The following is a 26,461-nucleotide window of genomic DNA, read 5'->3' as shown; positions in this document are numbered from 1 at the left end:
AGCCTCATAATGTTTGAAACATCTGAATAAGTGATGATGTCTCATCACTTAAAGCTGTTGTCAGTTAGACAGACACTTCATTAGTATTATTAACTTTATTGACCCAAGTATAACAACACAAAAATACTGTTACAGAGTCAAATAAATACATTATGTCCAATCAGTATTTCATATATCATGTCATTTTTTTCAAAACATCATTTTAAAATATTCATATTTCATATTTCATATTTGTACACATTTTTCTGTAAATATTTCAAAGCCTTTTATTTAAAGTGTTTGTTGTTCTGGTGTTTTTCACTTGAGAAATAGCGATAGAACCTTTTGGTTCAGGAGTTAATAGTTTGCTATGTTGTCATATTCAAATGTTCTAGTCTTTGTTCTTTTGACGTTTAACCTTTGAACTGACATTTCCAACTCTGCGACCGCAGGTGGAACCACGTAAATGCCACTCTCCAATAATCTACTTCAACACAAAGACCACATCACAGCACTTGGACTGGTTTAATTGGTGCATATTTTTCTATCGTGCTGTAAATAGGCTTTAGACTTAGGCTTGCACTCATTCTCCTTTCATTTTATTTCAAGATCATTTTCTACTATTTGCTGGTTCTTATTTTGATTTTGCATGTGTACTTTTAACTTATCTCTCATTTCTGTAAAGAACTTTGAATGACTCTGTGTATGAATTGTGCTAGATACATAAACTTGCCTTGCCTTGGACAGAAAAAGAAGAAAAAGACAGAAAATAATTATGTGTCCAGGCCCTAAGAAGAACTGATCCCCATTAAATCAGATCAACCCAGAGAAAAACAATCGCTCCCTCTAGTGGTCACATATAGACTTGCAGCTCGTAATGACAACTTCCTGTTCACAGTGGATGTTTCCTACGTCTAAGACATCATCGCTTTAGGTGCCTGTATGATTTTAATAACCACAGAGGAGCTACACAGCAATATCACTTTACAAAATGTGGTGGTGTTGAGCTTTGTCTGAACTCGTGGCCTGTTTGCTGCGGACATGAAATCATCTCCAGTCTCCGTCAGTGACCTCGGTCCACATCTACAGCAGGTTTCTCCCAGCATGCAACTCCTGCCGCTTCATCACTTTCACTTTCACTTTCACTTTGTTTGTGCTGAAGCTGCGCGCAGAGACACGGTGAGCTGAAATATTCAGGAATAAGGTGAGTGACTTGTGTTGAGAGCTGGCAAGAAAAGGCCTCATGTTCAGTGTTGAAGGACTGTTGAAGGATCGCGAGCTTTTTTAAACTGGAGGTTTGAGAACATGAATGAAATGTGAAATCGAAAGTGGCTTTGTCAGATCACCTGCCGTCTTCATGCTGTCATTTTCTCATATGTGTCTTTATGTAGCAGTAGTTTCATTGCTATTAAGAATGTAACACTAAATAACCGCTGCTAAATGGAAAGCAGGCTGCTCTGTGTAACTTTGGGATTGATGATCACAACAGAACCAGGAAATGCACAATCAAGCCACAGTGTTTCTGAAGAGAATCATCGATTTGTGATATTTATGTTACAGGTGAGAGGATTTCCTGCTGCTGGTATCATCATGGTAGCTGCTCCTCTCCTGCTGCTGCTCTTGGTTCCCTTTGCTCCCTCTTCAGGAGCACAGCTTCCAACACAAGGCCAAGCCAAGGAGCTTCCCATAGCCACTAACGGCCAGATCTTTCCCTGGGACCGCATGCGACTTCCCAAAACCATCTCCCCACTGCACTATGACCTGACTATCCACCCCAACCTGACCACACTTAACTTCACTGGTGTTGTGCGTATCCAGCTGGATGTGCTTGAAGACACCAGCACCATCATCCTCCATGCCAAGCAGATGCAGATATCCGGTGCGCTGCTCCTGGCACCAGACGGCGTGAAGCCTCTTCAGGTTTTGGAGTATCCCCGTTTCCATCAGCTCAGCCTGCTCTCAGACTCGGTGCTGACCAAAGGTAGGAAGTATGAAGTTCAGCTGGTGTTTGCTGCCAACTTGTCTGACAGCTTCCATGGTTTCTACAAGAGCAGCTACCGCACCAGCACCGGGGAAGTCCGGTAAGTCCATGAAACTTCTTTATTATAGTTTTTAAGGTGATGTGTGTGCGAGGTAATTCTCTACCAGCACATCATTATCACATTTTGCAACATTCTGTGAACTTTTACATCTGCATTTCAAAGGATATTCCAGGATAAGTGAAATGCTGATGCTGCTCCAGACAATTAAGGCTCTTTTTTAAAGTTTGTGGCAATGATTCCGTAATTGTAGAACAATTAATAAAATCTTCTGGAAAAAAACACTTAAAGGAAAATGCAAAACTAACAGGGCAGGGATGTGTTTTTGTGCAATGGGAAACAACTGAGTTTTAACTTTCAGAAGCAGCTGCACTGCCAAGAGCAAAAGTTTGACACACCAGTCTTGACAAGAAGCACATTAGTGATTAGTTAAGTCAAAGTACAGCAATTTTGGCAATGATAAAGTTTTAACTCTTATTTCATTATTACTGCACCTATTTACATTATTAGGGTCTTGGCATCCACACAGTTTGAAGCCACCTTTGCTCGTGGAGCCTTTCCATGTTTTGACGAACCTGCCTTCAAAGCCAACTTCACCGTACGGATTATACGAGAGCCGCGTCACATCGCCGTATCCAACATGCCTAAGGTACAAAGAAAATCGAGTTCTGCCCTCATTTTTTGCTGTTAAAACATTTTTTACAGACAAGCCTTGTGTTTCTTTAAAGGTATTAATTCACCAACCTGTCTGTTGACATTTCCTTTCTTTTCTCCATTTGTTTCACTCCTCACCTTTGTTTCTCAGGTTAAAACAGTGGAGTTGCCAGGTGGTTTGCTTGAGGATCACTTTGACACCACTGTGAAGATGAGCACATACCTTCTGGCCTACATTGTGTCGGACTTCCAGTCTGTGAGTAAGACCACCCAGCACGGTGTCAAGGTAAGGAAGACAAAAATGTAATTCTCTTGGTCAATAGATTATTTTTAGAGTGTATTGGTGAGACATCTTTGATCATATGCTGCTGTAAAATTACCACTTTTTCTTTTCTGTGGTTCCAATCAGATTACAGTTTATGCTGTACGTGAGAAAATTGACCAGACAGCCTTTGCTCTGGATGCTGCTGTCAAGCTGTTGGATTTCTATGATGACTACTTTGATATTCCTTACCCGCTTCCCAAACAGGGTCAGTGGAAATACATGATACATGATATTTTACCTGAAGATCAGTAGTTTCATTACATAATTTCTTATGTTGTTTTGACGTACAAGGAGATTTACATTGTCTTATTCTTATTTATTTTACTGTACTCAGTTTAAGAGCAGAATCAGCAGCATAATGCTGTAGGATGAAATCACCTTAGAGTGCAGGTGTTCTGTGGTCGGACTAGAAAAAACATTTCTCCTCTTAATGAACAGAAAAATCTTTATAAAGGTTTACTGGAACTAGCAAGAATAGAATAGAGGAGAACTGAGGATACATGCACCACAGGTAGTCCTGTATGGGATGTGAATATACTATATTTATATTAATGGACTTGGTGTTGCTTGTTGCAGACCTGGCTGCTATCCCTGACTTCCAGTCAGGAGCAATGGAGAACTGGGGACTGACCACCTACAGAGAAACAGGCCTTCTTTTTGACCCTGAAAAATCTTCAGTTTCAGACAAACAGGGTATTGCCAAGGTCATTGCCCATGAGCTCGCACACCAGGTAGCGGCACCTACAGCTGTTTTATACATAGCTAAAAAATGATGAATAAAAATTGCAGTATATTTGGTGGCTCTCTATCATGTTCTTCTGTTTGTCCAGTGGTTTGGGAACCTGGTGACGATGGAGTGGTGGAATGACTTGTGGCTGAATGAGGGTTTTGCTAAGTTCATGGAGTTTATTTCTCTTGACATCACCTACCCAGAGCTGCACGTGGTGAGAGCTGAACTTAGGGATATGTGTATTAATGTAAAATCTTTTAAGTTTACCTTTTAAAAATGTTAATGTATTTATCTCCTGACTGCAATCCCACATTTCTCACATTTCATCTCTCTTTCTCCCAGGATGACTTTTTCTTGGGAAAGTGTTTTGAGGCCATGGAGGTAGACTCTCTCAGCTCTTCCCATCCAGTTTCCACCCCTGTGGAAAACCCCACACAGATCCAGGAGATGTTCGATGATGTGTCATATGACAAGGTCAGCCTCATTCTGTCGGAGGACCAACCATTACGTGTTGATGCACTTGGACATTGCAGCTGTACAATGATCTGAGTACTGGCCAGATTGTATGGAGTAATTTCAACGAATCATTAAAAGAATAGCAGTAAAATAACTAATAAAACTTCTTAATCACACATCACAAAGTATTTGGGTTAATTTTCACCCTTTTTTTTTTTTTTTAGGGGGCATGTATTCTGAATATGTTGCGGGACTTCCTGACTCCAGAGGCTTTTGAGATCGGCATCATCCGATACCTCAAACGCTACAGCTACCAAAATACTGTCAACAGCCACCTATGGGATAGTCTGACTAATGTGAGTGATGTGTGTGTTTGTGTCTGTGAGTAACCACTTCAGTGGTTGCTTATTTTGTTTCACTGTTACATTCTAGACACAAAAAAACAGAGGATGCTTTAAATATAAATTACATAAACAGTTTTTCATTTATCAGTTAACTTCATACAAAGTGCTGTGACGGGACAAACCCTAAGTCTAATCAGTATTTGCAGCTCTCCCGTTTGTAACTCCCAGTTTCACTTTGAAGAATCTGCTGCAGTTCTTCTGTAGATTCAGGCTGTCCTAGTGTTTCTGTCTCTTCATGTGATCACAGACTGACTCCACATTGCAGAGATTAGGGCTGCTTGGGTCTTAGACCATCTCCTGTAGGACTCCTGGTTCTTCTTGCCTCTGAAATTAGTTCTTCATGAACTCTAGTGGGTTCTTTATGGACTTGTCCTGCACAGTGAGCTGCACAATCAACCTGGGATCAATCAGACACCTAATTGTGTTGTGTGATAAGAATTACTAAACCTTCTGCACATTACTGTACATCTAGGGCCTGCCACATTTGTAATTGTGTGCTGAATTTCTAATCATCGACATTGTTATGACATTCTGGTAAAGTTTTGTGCTTCTCCCCTCAGATCTGTAACTCAGATGATCTGGACAAAGGGAGAATGGAACACAAAGAATTCTGCTCCAAAAGAAACCTCTCCTCTGTAAGTTTTTGTGCTTTGTCAAAACCAGGATCAACAAAACACTGATTGAACAGTACAATTACATTCAGAAAGCTAGATGGAATTTCATGCATGTAATTTATTTACATATTATGATTCCCAGTAGAAATCATGTTTTTTAATACCATTTACATATAATACATTATCCTTGGCTATTTCCTACCCAAATTCAATACTAATGTAATACCAAAACGTTTCTATTACTCTTGTATCCATATCCATAGCTGTGCCTCAAATCTGTCAGTTTGATGTTAAATCATTTATTGTGTATGTGAATGTGTGTGCATATGAAGAAATGGTACTCTGGGGATGAGCTGGATGTTAAGGCCATCATGGACACTTGGACACTGCAGGAAGGCTTCCCACTGGTCACTGTGGAGGTCAGAGGTCGGGAGGTTTGGCTCAGTCAGGAGCGTTTCCTGAAGACAGATGACCCCTCCCTCATTGATGGGTAAAAAGTGCACAGTGTCAGTCTGTGAAAGTACAGAGTGAAATATATAGGAAAAATTTGTTGTCTTCGCTATTATAAACTCATTATTTTATTTTGAAATTATTATAATTATTGTTTAATTGTTAATTTAGATTTTGTGATTATTTCTGTGTTTATAGTTTCCTGTGGCAGATCCCACTTACCTACATGACCAGTGCCTCCAACACCATCCACCGATTCCTGCTTAAGACAAAGAGGGGTGAGTGTGTTGCTGAGTGTGATGTGAATGATTGTTAGATTGATTAAAATTTGAAATGATCATAGTAATCCCTCATAACTTTAAAAAGTCTGTCTTTCTTCCTCCTCCATGTAGACGTCCTTTACCTGCCAGAGGAGGTGGACTGGGTGAAGTTCAATGTGGACATGAGCGGCTACTACATGGTCCACTATGCCGGCGAGGGCTGGAACTCCATTATCAGACTGCTGCAACACAATCACACAGCCCTGACCAGCAATGATCGCGCCAGCCTCATCCACGACATCTTCCAGCTGGTCAGGTCTGTCTAAAGGCTCAGTAGTTACTGCATCATCCAAAGTTAAAACAAAACTCAGTAAGTGTTAAAACTGACAAAATTACTGCCTGTTGTTAGTTTGAAGCCTGTCATGTGTGCTCCAGTATAGGGAAGGTGAGACTGGACACGGCTCTGGAGCTGTCTCTGTACCTGTCCAGAGAGACTGAGGTCATGGCTGTGACTCAGGGCTTCGGAGAGCTTGTACCTCTCTACAAATTAATGGAGAAGAGAGACATGGCTGCTCTGGAGAACCAGATGAAGGTCAGTGGAGGCACAGAAACATTTATGGCTGTCATTAGACAGACAGTAGCCCATAAATATAATTCATGAAAATTAAAGTTAAAACTACTTGATGATTACAGCAAATGAATAATCTAAACACAGTTTTAATAGTGTAAAGTTTAGGTTTAGACTTTAATCATTGACAACTAACAATAATTATGCAATTTTTAAATAACATTTTGAATTAAGGAATCGTTTTGTCTGTAAAATTGGCTGCTGTTGTTTCTCAGGGTTACATTGTGGATCTGTTCCGGGAACTGATTGATCGGCAGAAGTGGACTGACTCTGGATCAGTGTCTGAGCGAGTGCTGAGGAGTTACCTGCTGCTGTTTGCATGTGTCAGGAACTATGCTCCCTGTGTGACCAAGGCCACCCAGCTCTTTAACAAGTGGAAGGACTCAGATGGCAATATGAGGTTGGGGATGACCTAAATAGTCCTAAATAGCACAGCAGCAATTAACTATTACCTGTAGTTAGAGCTGCATTTTCAATATGTATGAGCACTTCTATGGAAATATTAAACATTTTCAATAATAGTTTCCCAACTGAAAGACTTCTCTGTTTTTAGCCTGCCTGTTGATATCACAATGGCTGTGTTTGTGATTGGAGCTCGAACACCAGAGGGGTGGGACTTCCTGTTTGAGAAGTACCGCCATTCACTGCAAATGTCTGTCAAGAGCCGCATGAAGGTCGCCATGGCTGTAAGCCCACTGCAGGACAAGCTCAAGTGGTGTGTGCATCTTCTAACTGGAACACATCAGCATATCCAAGTTATAGAAAAGGAAATGTTAATCCTTTCCTCCTCCATCTGCAGGATGATGGAGCAGAGCCTCCATGGTGAGGTGATGAAAACTCAAGACCTGCCAGACGTGGTCGTCAGTGTCAGCAAGAACCCCCGTGGCTACAAACTCGCCTGGGACTTCCTCAGAACCCACTGGCATACGCTGATCAAAAAGTTAGTCAGCCCATCACTCATATATTTCTCATTTCTAGGCTATACTGTGCATATTTTCACCTAGTCTGCAAACGTTTGACTTGTATGCAAAAATGCCATTTACTCTGCAGTTGGATGCCGACAGCAAAAGTAATAGAAAAAACCTTTGCTGCAGTTTTGTAACTTACCAGTAACAGTCAAGAGGCAGTAACAACATATGCCAACCTTTTCTAATGAATGAATGGATATGAATTGAACTGTGCTTTGATACCACAGGTTTGATCTTGGCTCCCACTCTGTATCGTACATGGTGACGGGGGTGACCAACCAGTATTCTACCAGGGAGATGATGGATGAGGTAAGCAAGGATGTCCATAATACTGCATTGGCATGGAATATGAGCAGTTGTAACCTTCTGACAGCCACACAAGCTTTGCTTAGTGACAGTATAGTGTTCAGTGGTTAAATGAAGATATGTGTATTTAAGTCTACCTTCCCCTGATGTGATCAGGTACGAAACTTCTTCAGCTCCCTGACTGAGGAAACGGGTTCAGAGATGAGGTGTATCCAGCAAACCTACGAGACCATTGAGGATAACATCCGCTGGATGGACACCAACCTGCCTCTGCTGCAGGCCTGGCTGAACAAACACAGCCACAGAGCCGTGCATGAAGATCTGTAGCTCCCGAGGCCACAAAAACATTTAGTTTAGTTCTACTAGAGATGTGGATGCGAGGAGCATTTCTTGGAGTCTGAGTCGACAAAATCGCAAATTTAATGACTTTATACTTGATGGCAAAATTCAGAAAGTCTTACGTTTGAACTCCAAGGACTAGCAAATGTAACGACTAGAAAGCAAAACAAACAAAAATCTTTAGCTGCTGTGTCATCTCAGTGCATACTATTAATTTGACTTTTAAAACAACCCCTCCTCTATGAACCACAGCATAAAAAATAAGTGCTGTCAGAGTGGATGTGTCGCAGATTCAGAAATGTAAGTAATTTCAGATTTTGTTTAGGACTTCACATGATAGAGGTTTGAGGAGGTAACCACCACCAGTTATTTACCCTTATTAGTCCCACAATGGGGAAATTACATTACCCACCCAAAGTGCACACACACACACACAGCAGTGAACACACACCCAGAGCAGTGGGCAGCCATTGCTGCAGCGCCCGGGGAGCAGTTGGGGGTTTGGTGTCCTGCTCAAGGGTCACCTCAGTCGTGGTATTGAAGGTGGAGAGAGCGCTGGCTATTCACTCCACCCCACCAGCAATTCCTGCCTCGAACCCGCAACTTTTAGGTTACAAGTCCTACTGTCTATCCATTAGGCCACGACTGCTCCCAGTCTATCTATATGGTAGTTATGGTTCAAAGAACATTTTTAAAGGCTGTTTTGGTGTGTAGTTTTACCCACAGTAATTAGTCATTGATCAGCCATGGCACCCGTAGCTCACACCTCTTTATATCTCTTCTTGTTTTTGCAACATTGTGGGGACTCCACTGTTTTCTTGTTGGGACCAAATTCATTACCTCACAAAGTAAATCAATGAATCAATGAATTCTAAAACGACAACTTGGTTTAAAGTTAAAAATGTGGGTAAGTATGTGCGTTGGTATGTGTGTGAGCGTGCCTGCGTGTTTGTGTGTGTCTTTTTGTAGTCGCTTTTCAGTAATGCTGCTTTATCAGTGCTGAACGTAATAGATTAGAGAGTAGTGTGAAAGTGGTGAATGTTTTTAGAAGCATAGAAGAATCTTTTTTTTTCTAATATTTTGGTGAACACCGTCACCTCACAGCAACAAGGTACCAGCTTCAATTTTACACTGGGATCTTTCTGTGGCTTTTCTCTCAGTACTCCAGATTCCTCTCTCAGACTGGAGTTAGTTTAATTGGTGACCTTAAATTGAATGTGACTGTATGTTTGTCTGTCTTTATGTGCTAGACAGGTTATTTGTCCAGGGTGTACTCACTTGATGACGGATGGTTAGAAATATTTAGTTGCCAGACCACTGCTGGAAAGCAAAAAAATGGCATCCTAATGCACTTGTTATATTTTTGTGAAGTTTTTGTGCAGTTGAACTGTCATTATGATTCTTCTTCTCCTTTCGGCTGCTCCCTTCATGTGTCGCCGCAGCGAATCATCTGCCTCCATTTAACCCTATCCTCTGTATCCTCCTCACCCTCACCAACTATCCTCATGTCCTCCTTCATTACATTGAACTGTCATTATGATAAATATTTTTAAGATACACAGCTGTAAGATCACAATGGGTACACATGATTAAGAATTTGAACACCATTGATCCGGTCCTCTTTATCCAACAAATGAAAATCTAATATACTGTAAGTAAAGTGCTACAGAAAAACATTTATTTAACAGAGCAGTGTATGTCTGCTCTATTTTGTAGGATAGAATTCATATTTCCCAAAGAGAATTTAACATTGGAGAAATAAAGTTGACATTTTGTTAATTTCCATATGTATTTCTATTTTTTAAGAATTGTTTTATTCTATTCTATGATTTCACAATAGGAAGATTAGTTATATGATTGTGTAGCTTTTTACTTCACTGATCAGAAGGTCTAAGTAGTCAAATATACATTTTCTGGTTTGTGGGGTACTTTCATATTTATTTGATTTGTCTTTGTCCACTCACACAGACAGACAAACATACAGACATGCTCAGTATAAAACCAAACATGAGCATGTGACTAAACTACTCAAGTGGGTATTTGGGTTTAGGGTTTAGGTTTTTATGCATTTTATTACTTGTCAAGGGGAACAGATAATATTTTCTTATGCTCAAGATCAGCTATCATGTTGTATTATGGGAAATGTAGGATTCAGTGTTTTTGGAGCTTTACCAATGCAAAGCTTGGCACATCTCAGCCTTTGCTAAAACAATTTTGAGTACATTCTCCTTAAAGAGTATCTTGAAAGTCTCATATAATGGAAGTGTAATATTAACTATTAAATCACAGACCCCTATGATCCAGGCCCCACTGACATGATCCCGATGAAACAGGGAATAGAATGGAAGAAGCAACAATTAAATTTGGACAATGAAAATTTTATTTTGCAAATTCATACTTTTAACTGCACAAGTTGGCATGAGCAGTCAACTAACCTCATGTGGGTTCACACGTACGCTCCCAGTCAAAGGTTTCAACACACTTTTTTTCATTTTACTAGGTACAAGTCTCTGAACCTTTGACTTATGTACACGTTCTTAAACCCTGCCTGCTGCCTCCACAGGGTCTTAGGAGAAATGACGAGGTGTTTTAGGAGATGTCGGAGATAAAAGTAGTGTCGTCACATTTTGAATTGACTCTGTAACACAACAATTAATTGTAAACACAGCTGAACCTAAAGTTTTTACTGGTGTAGGAGTTAATAGGTTAAATACTTTTATTGCTGTTTCTCTTGTGTTCTAGTTTTTAAGGTAGGCTGAATAACCTCATAGCTGAGGCCACAAGGGACCTGTTACTTTAAATTTTCTCATGCCACCATAAATTCTTCTGTTGGATCTTAAGCACAAACTAATAAAAATCACCACCCAACTGATAAAACACTTGCATACATTAATCTGTGCGAGTAAATATGCATACAGATAACACATGACTAGTATACCATACTGATAATATATAATTATATATAATTTCTGAAAGTGTTTCAGGGCCTGACGTGTAAATGTGTTGGGTTTTGCACTCCTTCATTTACATGTACACACTCACACACTGCCCCCTGATCAGCACACCCACAATAGAAACTGCACTCTGCTCCAGTGAGTTTGTCTTCTCAGTTCAGCACCAAAGGAGAGCCGTCTCTGGGCTCAAGGTAAGTGCCTGAAGCTGGTCTTTCTGCTTTCCTGATAATGAAACCTACTACTCGTTCATCTGCCATTTGGTACAAACAGCATGAGAAAGGATTTACTTTGGACACAGTGATGTTTTCAGGTTTAAAACTAAAGATCACACCACTCTAAGAATTCATAGCAATTCTGTTATTTTCAAAAGAGAATATTTGTCTTATTTTGTGTGCTATTATCTACCTACTGACTAATAGCATCTGGCACCATAAGGGGACTGTAATATGCAACTGATAAGACCTGATAAGTATCCTGTTTTAGTAATTTAAATATTAATCTAAAATATTCAGCTGAACAATTTATATTCTCTTTATGTTAACATGATGATTTGCTATAGTGGTTCCGTACTGCAGATACCAGCATTTTGGTGTGGATGTGGTGATTCAGATTTTGATAGCATTGCATAACACCGCTGTGTTTTAGCAGTTTACAAAGCCTAAGTCAGTACTATATCACTATTTACCTCACATGAAATCACATGGGGCAGATGAGTCTTAATACACCTCACCCCAAAATCCTGTTTTACACCTGAAAGCTTTACAACTAATGTGGAACAAATATAATCGAATTTCGTGTAATAGCCCAAATCATTTGAGCTTACTGCCAGTCACTTCTCTCATAACAGACAGGCAATAAAATATACTTAGATCATGGTGTCTAGAATAACAGATTTATGGGTCCTAAGTTCAAAGTATATTTTCCTGCTGACCCAGAGAAAAGTGAAAAAGTGGAAACGTTTTTACTTTAGTGTATATTAAAGTAGTCCAACAAGGCGAGCATGTTTAAAGTTTATAAAGGTCAGTAGTTATATCAAAGCTATATCTTTGGTGTATGTTAGAAAAGCAAAATTTTAATTGAGGGCAAAATTAATATGTGTTGTTCTACCTATTTCCCCCTTCATGTTCCCACTTAGATTTCTGACTCCACTTCCATTTTTATCCATCAGACGTTTATCCACACAGCTCTAAGGATGTCCCTTCCCATTCTAGAGTAAGACATTTTTCATCTTTAAGTTCCTTTGGTATGTTATTTAAATTTTACTTTGTTGGCCAAACTTTGTTCATTGCCTCTCGATCAACCCTCCCTATTGTCTTCTGCTTTGCACCCATTTTATCCTTTTCTTCCACCTCCCCAAGGATCATCCTGGGCACCCTGGGCTTTGGTGTCTCTATCATGTTCTGCCTCACCTTCTGCAGGGGATGCAATAGTTTAAGGGAGGAGCAGATAGAAAGGGAGGTGACAAGACGCACTGAGCAGAATGGGAGAGCAAGACATTCAATATATTTCATTCCCTTTACTGGAGGACTGTCACAACCTGACACTGACGACCACCATAGGGTGCCTCAGCAAATCCAGGAGCACCACTCACCTCCACAATACAATACTGCTGACTATTGTGAACCCCCACCTTCCTATAATGAGGTTATTATGAAACACCATTCAGTGACAGATAACACATACCTCAAGATGTATTTCCTGGTAACTAAACTTTGTTTCCTTTTGTGTATTTCAGCTGGTATTGAAGTCGGAGGACCTTCCCCCTGCCTACACAGAACATCACACTCCTGTATATCCCATAACACCTCCACCTCACACAGACACATCACAAACACAGTCACCACAATAAGCCCTGAGCCTCACACTGTACCTGTGTTGACGGTATGGACAGTCTTGATTATTACACTGCCTTATGGACTTCAGTGAGCTTGTAAATGCACTTCAGATTTTTTTTATTGTGACCTTGTTTTTTATTGTGGAAATGAATGCAATGATGGCACAGAGAGAGAGATTACACTGTTTTTAAAGCACAAGGAGAGACATTTTCCTAAGCAATGAACCACGTTATTTTATCCCCATGTACGTAACATCGCTGCCTATTTCTACTTTTTAATGCATATTCTGATGCAGATCTTGATTGAAAAATATTTCTCTTTCATCAAATCACAAACTTGTAGGATTATTCAGCTGTTGAGAGCTATGAACTCTCTACTAAACTGAGTAGTACTAAGATAAAAGACACAATGTGTGAAAAGTAAGGGGTTTTAATTGAATTTTTAATATTCTTAATGCTGCAGAAACAATTGAAAGAACAACTTGATGCTCCAAAGCAATAACGTTCTCAGGTTAGGAAACTTGACAAATGTTTTCTGGTTTAAAATTGGAATATACAAATTTAGTTTGTGGAGATTTAATTTAACTCTTTGATCAAACAGAGATTTCCTGGTAATGAGTGTGAATAACTGTTTAACTCTCAGGACAGAATGCGAGCGATGTACTGTACATGCTACTAAACAGTCTCTGAAAAGAAAGGCAAAACCTTTTTGGATCACTCTGACAACATGTATGTAATACATACTTGAATTTCACTTTTCATTTATGTGTATATACTTAATTTTAAATGACATGCCTAGAATATGTGCAAATTGTATATATTTTTGAAAAAACAAATAATGCATACAATGATTTTAAATTAAATTGTAAAGGAATAAAAGTTCATCTGTTTAACTTGGGAACTACACAGCAAAATGAATTTGTCCGTAGCCATCCTGTTTGACTTTTTGGTTTTTTTTTTTCTTCTTCAAGCCAGCAGAGTCCACTCTTGCACCAAAAATATGACCTGCAAGCACGACGTCCACACTTACTACCTGTATAGACAGGATGACCACAAATGGCACCACAAAAGGCCCAACATGTATCCCAGCTACTCACACACGATCTGTAATTCTGTATGTCAAGAAGTCTATCTTTCTTCCTGTACTAGTTATATGGTCAAGTGTGTTCTTCTAAAAATGTTATTTAAAAGAGTGTTTTCTATCAGTCATCGCAAATGTAAAACTTTAATATTAGCGAATGGGAGACAATGTAGATTCTTGGCAGCTTCCATTGCAGAAACCAATAACCCACAAATAGAAAACTGTTGCTGTGAGTTGTTGCTACACTCTGCCATCTGTTTTTTTCTATTGGGGTATTTCTCTGTTCCTTCCTTCTGTTCTTTTACCTCATATACACAGGAATTTGTTTGCGAGGTGGAAAGGCTGCTAGAGAAAGTGGGGTGTTATTTAACAGTGAAAATTAAACACTTAAGGGCAATGCAAGTGTGCAGACAGACACTCAGGTGCAGAGTATATTTTTTTTATAATCTCAATCTCCATATTTTTCCAGTTAGACTAGAAAATGCCACTAGCTACATAACATGATGACATATTGATATATTGACAGTACTTCCACTATATATATACATTTACTGTGTGTCACATTGTAAATTACAGACACATTTTACTGCTACCACCCAGAGTATTGACTGTGTAAGAGATTATCACGGGGACAAAATGATTCAGAAAGTTGATGAGTCAAGTAATATAATTGTAATTGAACTATAAGCAGTTCAAGGTTCACAAGAACCAGAAGGACTGCTAACCTTTCACCTGTTCATAAAACCTTTTTTTTTTTTTTAATTTGCTGAATCAGCAACTTTAAGAGAACAAACCTGAGAGTTTCCTTGACTATAATCTGTTTTGGCACCTTATTAAATGAGGACCACATACGTTTAAAAAAAAGAAAACAAAACAGAAGTCAGAAACCACATTTTCCTGCTGTGTATCAATGGTTCAGGCTGCTGGTGGTGGTAATTGGTGTGGTGTGTGTGTTCTTGGCACACTTTGGGCCCCTTATTACCAATTGAGCATAGTTAAAACTCCACAGTCAACCTAAGTATTGTTGCTGACCATGTCCATCCCTTTATGACCACAGTGTACCCATCTTCTGATGGATACTTCTGCTCCAGTGGCCTCCACAGTCAGCAGATCACAATCCAATACGGCATCTTTGAGATGTGGTGATTCGCATCATGCATGGGCAGCCAACAAAAGTGGCTGGTGAGTGTATTTATGTGTCAAAAATTGATTCTGTCTCAATCATAACATCTAGATGGTTTATAGGCATTATTTAAAAAGACAAATAGGAGAGTGTGATTATATTCCAAAATGCAAATTTTATTTTTTTGTAGCAACAAGTCTATAGATATTTCTCTCCAGTAGTGATAACAGTAGTAGCAGCAGGATAAATGCACAGAGAGGCATTGAGGTTTCTGTGTGCTAAAATCATAAACCTCTGCTTCTCTTCTACCTTCACATCATGTCATCTGCCTCACATTTGTTTCTGTCTCTTCATTCCTCCCTTTCTAGCTCAGTTATTTCCTCTAATCCTTCCCACTCCTTGCTTCTTTTCTTGGTTACTCATTTTATAGCTTTTTCTAATTTCCCATCTGTTCTTTACTGTTTTCTGCTGACTCTCATACACTGATCGTCCTCCTCTCTCCTGCCTGAGGACCTCTCAAAGGGGGGACTGGAGCAGAACAAAGAAGTGAAGGTTTTGCTTGTATCTGTCTTCTGCCATGTAGAATTGTTGCTGCTGCTTTTTCAGAAAATCCCTCAAAATGTTCATTATCTATTTACTCTGTATTGGCTTGTTCCAAACTCTCTTGAATTCTAACGCATTCTCACTGTGTTATATTGATAATTATTATATTATGATTAGAATTGTTGCAATCTGGACTACAACTTAAAACCCTGTTCTGTGGGGCTGAATAATGCTTGGCCTCTCTTTGTGCCATTGTAATAATAACTCACAAGGGGCAGTTTAAGAGGTCAGGTGATATAAAAAGGAATGGATGGGATGTGTTGATGTCTGTGTATGTGAGCATGTCGGTCAGAGACAGGAGTGTCACAGAGGTATGCAGAGAGAAAGAGTCTATGTGTGTGTCATAGGTCTTTGATGAATGATGGCTGAGCACAGTTGCTTTTATTACCAGAATGACCCACCACTCTCTTTCTTTCCATTCTCTTTATCCTACTTTCCCCTGCTGTTCTGGGATATGAATACACACTGGAGAATCCCTGGCATTATACTGTCAGAGGACGTTCTCGTCCAGTCTTTCCCCGTGCTGCTTTCTTTGTCTGGCCTTCATCACCACTTGGGCTTTGACTCTTTATTAACACTCTCTGGGTCCAAGTATCTACACATGTGTGGTTTGTACCACGAATGTGTCCCAGGAATAATCACCCACTGTTACAATATGTTGAACAGTTATTTAAAAACATTATTGGCATTTTTAAAATTAATGCACCACATACATGTTGCAGTTCCCTCTATCTTCATCTCCTGAAGCTCTGGTTTGCACTGCACAGTGATTTTATTCTCAATGTCTGTAACAAATATTCTAACTCTGACTCACTCCGAGGGTTTGTGCTGTGAAGGTGCTGTCCCTTTAAAAGGGATGATTTGAGCACAGATTTAGTCTTTGCTCACAGAGAAGGTGAATCTGTCTGGCTCTAAACTAATTTGTGCTGATCAAATAGGTAATGAGTCAAACCATATATATATATCTAGTCAAGAAATCAAACAAAATTGATTTTAAAAGTGATAAAAGTGACACTCTGCATTACTGCTGAGTAAAAACAAGATAATAACCTCTTGTCTCCTGTGTAGCTTATGGTGAAATTTATAGCCTCCTAGTAGAGGCTAACAAGTGTGCAAAACTATATTTACAGTGTGTGTGTGTGTGTGTGTGTGTGTGTACATGTGATAACCAAGTTTAACAAATGTAAACACCATATGTCTATTTAAAGATGGTGATTCTCCTCTGAGCAGCTGATAGCCAAAGTATTTCAGGACTTCCTGGGGGGAGGTTTGTGCACTGGACCCTGCATCCCACTGCACCAAAGATAAGATCTGACAGTTGATTGTATTTAACTCTGGCTCCACTGTAGCACATTTAAAACATAATTAGCACAGGTTCACTTTGTCCTACAGTGACAACTCAGTGCTTTGTATTTGAACCTTTGTAATATCCAGGGTTTATTAAACATTTTGAAGTCACTCTCTGTGATATAATAGTCAAGTTTACAGACATTTCATAACAGAACAGTCACATTCACAATGTCCTCAAAATGTCTTGACAGGTTTTAACAGTGAATGATTGATGGGATAATAAGTAACTTCATAACATTCCTGCATCTCATTTCAGTGGTAAAGCCAGACGTTCAAACGGATCGTGCAGGGGTGAAGCTGTGAAGCAGAGGCTGCATTGCTGTGATGGAACAGGTAGTCTGACTGGGTGGGTGACAGAAACGTGTTGTTTGAGGTAACTGGATTCACAAAATAAGGACAATAAATGGCAGAATAAGGCAGATGTTTCTTCTTTTATGGAATCATACATGAGTACAGCTGTGCTCAAGCAGACAATGGCTGCTTAGAACTGGTACAGTGCAGGGGGCGGTGGGCGTGGACGCGTGTACAAGCTTTCTTTCTCTGGTTGAGACGCACACAATGAAAAGTAGCTTTTCTCTGGCTTCATGATTTTCACGGATTCAGAAAAGTCCCACTGTTTCGCATGGAAGCGTGGCTGTGCATAATTTTCTTGTGATTTACTTTCAGCATCGCGTGTTGTCGCTGTGTGTTGCAGTGAGTACTGTTAAGTGTAGAAAAGTATTTCAAGCAAGAAAGACGTGGGTTCGAATCTGCCGGTGGGCTTCAGTCTATCGGACTGAGTTTCCTACCTACTTTATGCTGTAAAGCCTCCAGGCTGAGTTATCTGAATGTCCCGTCTGTCTTGGTGTCACCTCGGATTGTTAACTCTTGAAAAGCGGGGTACCATAGTACGCTTAAGTCCCAAACTGATTCTAAGCATCCAGGAAAGGGGGCGTGGTACTGGGACCTATGTTACATAACCATCCAGCCAGTAGGTACCCCAGCCGGCACAACCATCTCACCAAGCAAGTGTTGCTGCGTGCGTGTGTGTGTGTGTGCGTGTGTGTGCCCACGCCTCCCATGTTTCATTCCAGTCCTCCCATAGGTTGTCTGCAAAGGTAACACAAAGACCGGGGGCTTTATAAAGATCCACTTTATTCACTCTGGCTCGTTCGTTCCGCTTCTTAGTTCTCTCCTGTTTCCATCAACACACATCAAAATGCCCAGCAAGAGGAAGAAGAACAAGCGCCGCATGCGGAGAGTGGTAAGTGGTGGCAGACGCACTTTTGCGCCTGTGAATCTTGCGTAAAAATACAAATTGCAGCTTCGTAATGTTTCTATGATTTCAATGTAAAATAGGTGTAAAGGTGTTTTTATAAGAACTCTCTCTGTGGTTATTCTGTTAATGGGAATCATTTCTTATGTGACTGCACATATTCACTTTGCTGTTGCTTTTATTGTGACGCAGCGCTTGTAGGAGCGCTCCAAGCTCTGAGCGTAAAAACCGCTCAAGAAGAAGATCTTATATGGGAATGATACAATCAGGCCCAGCCGGTCGACACTTGGCAACGTCCGCCATGTGCGTTATCAGCTTATCTGTGTGCTTTAACGTCGTTAACCTCGAAAGGTGCAACATTCATGAAGAGATTTGAAAGTAAAAACATATATTTTCTGCTTGCGAGCAAATCAGAGGCAGACGTGCACTTCTCGTGCGCACATCCTGTCTTCATCTAGAAAGATGCGCTGCTATTATCACAGAACTCAATGTGCTGAATCAGCGACGCCAACGACGTGATCACTGACATGTATTTCTCCTGTGTCCTTCATAGTCTCTTCAGGAGAGACATTTTACTTCTGAACCTTCGGTGCCCACAGAGGACGTGGGTTTGGCAGGGGGGGGGGGGGGATATATAATAAATGAGAAAGTAACAGACTCGCCAGTTTAGTCAGAGCTCAGAGATCACGCCTCCAGCTTTGACTTCTCAGCTTCTCAGTATGGTGCTTGTGGCATCGCCCCCTCCCTTCTTATTCTCTGTCTGGCAGGCCGGGCTGTGACTCCCAGCACCACTGTATTTGGTAGTGTCTTGACTAGAGGAATGTCATGCATTAGTTTTTGTATCAGTCTGCACAGTCTCTCTGATTCTCTCACAGTCTGTCAGTGACGCACAAATAACAACTGCAGCTGAAGTCACTTACAATTGGTGTTATCAGCAGTTCCCTCCTGACTGAGCCCAGGCAGGAAAGGAGCTGCTGGACACTTGAAGACGTCAGACTGAGTGCTCTTCTCTGGTCACACACACCTTTGATAAAAACGTCTTTCTAAGCGTGGTTGGGCCTCTTTAATACAGCCTGGGGAACCACACTCATTAATCCAAGTATTTATTTATTACTCTGAGGTTGTGAGATTTGGATCTCTAGACAGTGAGACATTTGTGGGCAAAGTAAAGGGAGGAGTTGTTTTGATGGTGGCTAGCTGGACAGACATTCGCAAATGCACTTACACACACACGCACACACACACACACACACACACACACACACACACACAGCATCAGTCTACGACTACAAATGCCTAACTGGCTGTAGGCCTAACAAAAGCATTTTCAGGGGAGTGATTGTAACCTGATTATGATGTGATTAGGCCCACTGTCTGGCCTGCAGGGCACCCATCAATGCTGCTGACTCTCACGGTTTCCATTCCCGCTTCACCAGAGCTGTCAGGACAGCTCTAATTCAACCAATTAGCTCCCATTATCTAACTAGCTTTGCTGGGCCCCTGCACAGTTACCTAGCCCCTCCCTCCAGTGCTCTGCACTCCTAAAATCTCCACTAAAGCCTCAGGGGGTTTTGTCCAAAGCTGAAAAACATGCTGGCATGCCTGATATTCTGCAGACAGAAATGTGCTAGAACCACAGACTGACAAAATTATTAAGAATCTGAGCATAGGGGCCTCAGTTGCATTAAGTCCACCAACATCATGATTGCCTTTTTGGTATTCAGTCTCCAGCTTTTGGCAGTTTGTTTTACATACTCTACACCTCTTCGAAGCTGCTGTCAATGAAGTTAGTTCATGCCAGCATCATGGAAAAATTAAGTTCCACACAGTTTCAGCATTCATACTTTACAAAGATCATTTGTTTAAGTGAAAATATCAATGCGAGTTAAGAAACTTTAATAGAAACTTTCTCTCCCTGCAGCAGGCACAGAGGAGAGCCCTTGAGGAACAACATGTGGCCAACACACCAGTCAAAGCAAGCCCAGGGATTGCAGCAAGTACACCCCCTGTCTCAACCCCAAAGAAAGCAGCTAAAACTCCAGCACCAGCACCAGCAAAAATCCCAGAGGCTGTTCCCATTGCTGTCCCCACTGTGGAGACCCCCAAAGTAAAACCAAAACCAGCTGTGAAAGAGCCCGTCCCAGTCATGGCACCAGGGCCTGAGGCTTTGGTGCTGGAACAGATTTCAACAGAGGTTAAGACTGATGTCCCAGCATTGGTTACTGAAGACGCACCAGGGGGTGAGAGTCTATCAGTAGCACCCCTTATAGTTGAAGCTGTGAATGAGGCTGACCCTATCATTTCAGTAGTGGAGGTAAGAAAACACTTTTATACAGCTGTGGATGCTGGACATTTAGTTAATACTTGGTTTGCAGGAAAGAGATGCTATCTATGTGCGGATTCTGTCTGTAGTTTGTGAGTATGAGCTTGATTTTTGTTAGTATATGTGCTGAAGAAGGAAAGTGGAATTGAAGGAGGTGGAGGCAGAGGAAACGACAAGGTCCATTTAGAGAAGAGGAAGGAGACTGTGGGAAAGATCATTAGACAACTGAGGGAAATGCTTTTCAGCAGTCAGTCAGCAGATAAGACAAAAACAGGCACAACATTGAACCAAATCTAAATACGGCATGTGACCACGACTTTCATATGTCCCGTCCTTTATTTCCTTATAACTGGAATAAATCTGAACTGTTGAGAAAGATCTGTGTAGAAATATGGTTTTTCAAATAATACTTGTACACGTGCTCCTGACCCTGTCCTCACTTGCTGGTTTAAAAAGGAGTTTCATTTGCAAACCGAAAAATGATGGTTACATACCGTTTGTTTTTTCATGTTGACACAATGTTCTGCAGGCTAGTGTGGAGACGCTTGCGTTTGAGACTGGAGGTATTATCAGCCACCTTCTTTTCTCAACAATTTACTTTTGAATTCCTCATTTCCCAGTAGCAGAAGAAGCAGAGGGAAGGTCAGACATTTCCCCTTAAGTCTACTGTACAGTGATACCCCAGTGAGTTTGGTCAGTGAGTGACTGGGCTCTAGAAAACACCAGATGTCCTACACTAAAGAAGTAGTGGTGGAAGGCTGGCTAAATAATTTACTGTTGGACTACGAAGATTTACAATATTTATGTGACTCTCCCTGTGATTGCCCCTAAGGCTGAACACAGTGGGCTACACAGCAGGTGCTGCCAAGTTGGAAAGCAGCATTAATTACAGAACATTGCTTCATGTTCTGACACATATGTCTTGCTCAAACACAGTTCAGCAGGTCCAACACTTGAACTTCTCCTTTTACTTCCAACCTGTGCTGCTGTGATTGATGAAGACAATAACAAAAGATGTGATTAAAGACATGACAGTTGAAATTTGTGTGGGTTTTGTGGTGTGTGTTCCTAATTACAAAGACAGATTTAATGAGTTGAATAATTAAATGTTTTCAACCTGAGTTAGATTATACAAAAAGGGAGGGAGGAGGGTACAGCTTCCTATTATGCAATTGGTTGTAACATTCCTGTAGGATGTATAATGTTCCTCCCCTTCTCCCCAGCTACATCTACACGCACACACACACACACACACACACACACACACACACACAAAGCATTGTGCATTTGCTGTTTGTGTTTGACATAAAGTGCTAGTTGAATTTATGATGTGATAACACATTTTGGCAAACCTTTCCTTTTTTGGACACAGTAAACCTACTAAGACTCTCACTGGGTTTTCTCAGTTAAATGTCTCGAGGCCATTACAGCTACACAAAGTGTTGAAGATCATTTTACTCTGGGCACATTTTTAGAACTGCTGTGTGCCCCTCCCAACGTTCAACCTTTAAAAAAAAAGTCCAAAAACAGGTTAATGCCAGCAGATTAACAGGAGGCAAAGAGTTTTATTTGCCTGTAAATGTTTAATGCATTCCATTGTGCCCTTTTTAATGAGATATACTTTTTTTTTAACCCAACAGTGTGTTTTATTAGATTAAATGCATGTATGTGTTTATGATTGTTTTGCTGAGTTGCAAATAAAAAGCTCTCCCTCTTTCCTTGAAAGGTCACACCCACAGCTGAGGCTCCAGTGGCTGCTCCTGAGACTGAAGTAATATAAACTTGTATTTCACACACACAAACACACACACACACACACACACACACACACACACACACACACACACACACACACACACACACACACACACACACACACACACAAACCATTTCTGTCCCTTAGCTTCATCTTGCTCAGGATATGTATCTATAGTAGCCAGGAGCAGATTCTACAGGTATGAATGAGCCGAACATAATCCAATGTGATGCTCTTCAAGTGAGATCTGTATTGATTTGTCAAAAGCATATTACAAATACAACATTAGAAACCTTGAGAAGAAACAACACCTTTTTCAGTCAAAAAGAAAACAGACTTCATTGAGCACAAAAATATAAACTTTACAGTAAAGCATTTTAGTGTATGTATTGGTTTTGCTAATATCTCACACCAGAACAGTAGTGGAAGTGACAGCATATGTTAGGACAGATTAGGTCAGAGTTTCCACTTTCTTGAAGAAGTTTATTGCAGCAGTAACTGGACTAGAGAGAAGTCTTTCAATGGAAAAATGTTGGAAGTGTCTGTGACCTAAACTTCACACCTAATGAGTTATAAGCACAGTTTGCCTCAGGTCTCTTTCTCTTATATAACACAGTACTTAGATCACAATCTGGTTCACATAATGCAAATGTTTTAATGGATTTTTATCTGCAAACTACTCAGATAATGACAGAAATGCTGCAGTTGATTTAAAACATGCAATTAGTACCACAGCAAAAACATCTAGTTAAATTTGACCATTATAGGATTATTTTTAGTTGTCTGCTTGATGCAGTCAGATGCTAGCAGAAAAATAGTGACAGTTATGTTGATTCAAGGTGTTTATTCCTCCATTCATCTGGATCAATTTATCCATCCAGCCCATCTGTCACAAATAAATACCTATACTTTGTTTTTTTTTTCTCTCATTATCCAGGTTCAGGCAGTTGACACTACAGCCATAACCTCCGAGCCTGAACAGGTAAAACTGAGATTCTCCCTGAGTGCAGTGATTTTGGTCACACAGGTTAAGTGACTGCAGTTTGTTTGTCCAGGCACAAAAAAAAAAAAAAAAGAATTTGACGATAACTATTCCAATGCACAGATTGTCACATATTTGTCCTTTATTGCATAATCCATGGTTTCTTAATGTGTGCCATGTTGTTTTTTCATGCACAGTCACATGACATCTGCAAGACTGACGTGGAAGTTGAGGCTTTGGAAGAGGCAGACACAGTCAGTGAGCTGGATGTAGAAGTGTCTGTCAAGATGGATAACCCCACACCAGAGCCTGTAACTGAAGCCTCTGAGGAGCCAGAGATAGAAGCTGTTGCTTTTGACCAGGTTTCTGCTGAAGCAGAGCCTGATACAGCCAATGTGGTTACAGAAGCAGCTGTAGAGTCAGTGAAGGGGGTTGACACAGATACACCTGATTCTGAGCAAGTGACTAAAGCAGCTGTCAGTCCCGCATCTCCAGCCAAGGAGGAAGAAGACCAAGCTGAAGTAGAAGTGTTGGATGAAGAAGATGCACCTGAAGGCCCTGCAGAGGTGGCACATTGATTAAAACACTATTTTGTTTTTCTGTCTTTCCAAAGATGAAAAGCAATACAATACATTTTTAAAATTTGTATTATTTACATTATGTGGTTAATAATAATTTGAATACATTTTAGACAGTACATGGATCATGTTACTTTTCTGAAAGCAGCAATACTTGAGAAATTGTACCTCTGTACCTGTTTTATGCAAAATGCTGAGGTGACCTGTTGCCTCCTCAGGTACCAGACACCATCACTGACGCCCCTGTGACTGAAGACAAAGAGGTAAAACCAAAAATTTAAAAAAAAAAAAAGTGTCATCCTATCTTTTGTTCTTCTTGATGACTGTGCTTGGATTATGCTAGTGATATACAGTAGATCCTTCCCACTTTTCTAAATATACACTGTAGGTTATTCTATTATGTCTTCACTCATTATAAACTTTTACTGCATCTCTGCAGGCTCCTGTCACCCTGGATGTTGCTGACAAACAGGTTCAGGACTTTGTTGTGACAGAGTCTGCTTCAGCAGTGGAGGTAGTTATTGTCATATTCAGCCAGCAACAGAATTGCACAAACAGGAATTTAGCTATTACATTTTTTATATGACTCCCAAAAAAACCATTAGTTTCCTGTTTCTGGAATTCAGCTATTTCCAAACAGTAACAGACCTAAGCTGTGAGTGAACTGAGTAGTTGTGTAGGGTTTGAGGCCACCAGGTGGCAGTTTGTAAAGTAATCTGTTTGTTGTGATCATCCTCCGCTGCATTTAGGCCACGAGTGACACCTTCAGAACCCAAACAGAAGATGTTGCTGTGACTCCTGCTGAGCCTGAGCCTGAGCCTGCTGGTACACCTGCAGGGGAAATTGTCATTGTAAGTTACTGCTACTGGGTAAACAAATTTTCACTTACCCAAAGAAGACACAGGGCTTTGGTTCCTGTGGTTCTAGTGAGCAGCTGCTCTTTGTCTACTGACTCTTTCCACTTTTCTTTTCCAGGATGCTGAGCAGACAGGCCTGGGAGCACTGTCAGAAGAGCCTAAGACAGAAATCGCCGACATGCCATCTCAGATGCAGCTTGTCGAATCTGTGCAGCTGAGCTCATTGGTATACACATACCAAAAATATTTTCTGTTCTGTTCATTTTGAGATGACAAGTACTGATTGTTGATTTAAAACTTATTCAGTGATAATTAAATCAGATGTAATGTTATTCATTCTTGATTTTCCAGTGTACTCTGTTCTAATGTATTTTCTGCTGTTCAGGAGTCATCAGTGGAAACGGCACTGAATGGACACATTGTCCCAGAGGTCTCCATTGAGGGTTAGATCCATACCACATAGGTCAGAAGACTTTTCGTCTTTGCAAGTTTCTCACAATGTTGACTCAGTACTTGTGTCTTCTTTTGTAGATCCTTTACTTTCTAACCTGATCGTTAACCTTTACACTACTTTCATTAGCCAGAACCAAAACCCAATCTGTCTCTTTCAGATTCCTCTCTGGTCTTTTGGAGGACTCAAGAGTTTTACATGGAGTAGCTGACTATTTCTAAATTTCTAGGGCTTATAACAGAGCTGCCAGGAAATTGAAGGGACATCCACACTTTGAAGTGCCTTTCCTGCCCTGGTTCCTGACAAAACTGTAAACCATGTGTGAACAGGCAAAACTGCTGCATCAAGGGCAGCAAAACAGACTCTTGTCATAACTGTGCAGAAATGAAACAATGTAGAGTGAATTTGCATTAGTAGAGGAAGCAGAAGTTCTTAAGAGTTGGAGGTGAACCAAGATGATTTGCAGTGTCTGGTATTTCTTATATACTCTCCAGAACATCTTTCTCACACTGCATGCACTCAATGCATACGTATAATGTAACATTGATTGAATGTGGCTATAGTTTCTACTCGGGAAAATGTTTATACAAAAAGATGGGAGGGACAATTTTTACTGTTTTTCTTTTTTTTTTTATATATCTCTAAATCACAGATTGTGCTTCACTGTCTCTCTTTATGTATAGTCAGGACCTTAAATGTCACTCTAGACTCTGTTTCTGCTCACACATCTGTCCTCAGGTTCTCCTTCTGTGTCCATCAGATGACTTTTAACGGTGGATTTTGAGGGGATGGATGTAATTTTTTCTTTTCTCACCTTCTCTTTTTTAATTCATTTTGCACCAATCATATGATGTGCTACAGTTTTCAGTTTTTTGTTCAAAGTCTGTTCAACAGGGGAAATGTGACATAACCAAGTGATGAAGATCACTAGGGGACTGAGAGATGGTCTGACTTATTCCAACTTTGAAATAAAGCTGTAACTCATTGTGATAGTGGAGAATGTGTTTCACATTTGTTTGTTTTACTCAGAGTAACAGGAAAACAACTGGAAATACATCAGTCTCACAGTGAAGCTAAAGAGAAACTTAAATATGTAACATGCATTAGTTGTCTTCATTATACGGGTCAGTTAAGTACCAAAATCTGCTGAGAACGTATAGTG

General features: G+C 40.4%; 3 protein-coding genes across 4 annotated transcripts; all 3 read left to right on the top strand.

Annotated features, from left to right (window-relative positions):
• The first annotated feature begins 1,028 nt into the window (after window positions 1–1,028).
• erap1b (endoplasmic reticulum aminopeptidase 1b) lies at window positions 1,029–9,937 on the top strand. Of its 2 annotated transcripts, XM_026322066.1 has the most exons (19): window positions 1,029–1,183; window positions 1,540–2,060; window positions 2,529–2,667; window positions 2,824–2,958; window positions 3,082–3,202; window positions 3,574–3,728; window positions 3,828–3,941; window positions 4,070–4,201; window positions 4,408–4,539; window positions 5,148–5,222; window positions 5,534–5,691; window positions 5,850–5,929; window positions 6,044–6,227; window positions 6,347–6,503; window positions 6,755–6,939; window positions 7,093–7,254; window positions 7,339–7,479; window positions 7,735–7,816; window positions 7,970–9,935. In XM_026322066.1, exons 2-19 carry the CDS (start codon window positions 1,570–1,572, stop codon window positions 8,138–8,140), a joined length of 2,814 nt encoding a protein of 937 aa, XP_026177851.1. In that variant the 5' UTR covers window positions 1,029–1,183; window positions 1,540–1,569; the 3' UTR covers window positions 8,141–9,935. The 2 variants fall into 2 exon arrangements, with proteins under 2 accessions (XP_026177851.1, XP_026177852.1); XM_026322067.1 differs by lacking the exon at window positions 1,029–1,183 and having other exon boundaries at window positions 1,542–2,060; window positions 7,970–9,937.
• A 1,191-nt stretch (window positions 9,938–11,128) lies between these two features.
• On the top strand, window positions 11,129–13,163 carry LOC113139162 (uncharacterized). The gene is made up of 4 exons (XM_026322180.1): window positions 11,129–11,297; window positions 12,242–12,318; window positions 12,465–12,750; window positions 12,842–13,163. The coding sequence occupies exons 1-4, from the start codon at window positions 11,151–11,153 to the stop codon at window positions 12,953–12,955; spliced, it is 624 nt and encodes a 207-aa protein (XP_026177965.1). The 5' UTR covers window positions 11,129–11,150; the 3' UTR covers window positions 12,956–13,163.
• Window positions 13,164–18,077: 4,914 nt separating this feature from the next.
• On the top strand, window positions 18,078–26,289 carry LOC113138630 (calphotin-like). The gene is made up of 11 exons (XM_026321201.1): window positions 18,078–18,340; window positions 20,274–20,666; window positions 22,402–22,446; window positions 23,369–23,413; window positions 23,611–23,979; window positions 24,210–24,254; window positions 24,431–24,505; window positions 24,741–24,842; window positions 24,967–25,074; window positions 25,234–25,311; window positions 25,460–26,289. Exons 1-10 carry the CDS (start codon window positions 18,296–18,298, stop codon window positions 25,294–25,296), a joined length of 1,290 nt encoding a protein of 429 aa, XP_026176986.1. The 5' UTR covers window positions 18,078–18,295; the 3' UTR covers window positions 25,297–25,311; window positions 25,460–26,289.
• Window positions 26,290–26,461: the final 172 nt, after the last annotated feature.

This window comes from Mastacembelus armatus, chromosome 9, assembly GCF_900324485.2.
Source record: "Mastacembelus armatus chromosome 9, fMasArm1.2, whole genome shotgun sequence".
NCBI classification, from domain to species: Eukaryota; Metazoa; Chordata; class Actinopteri; order Synbranchiformes; family Mastacembelidae; genus Mastacembelus; species Mastacembelus armatus.
The sequence above is the reverse complement of the archived record's forward strand: the minus strand, read 5'-3'. Positions and strand labels throughout refer to the sequence as shown.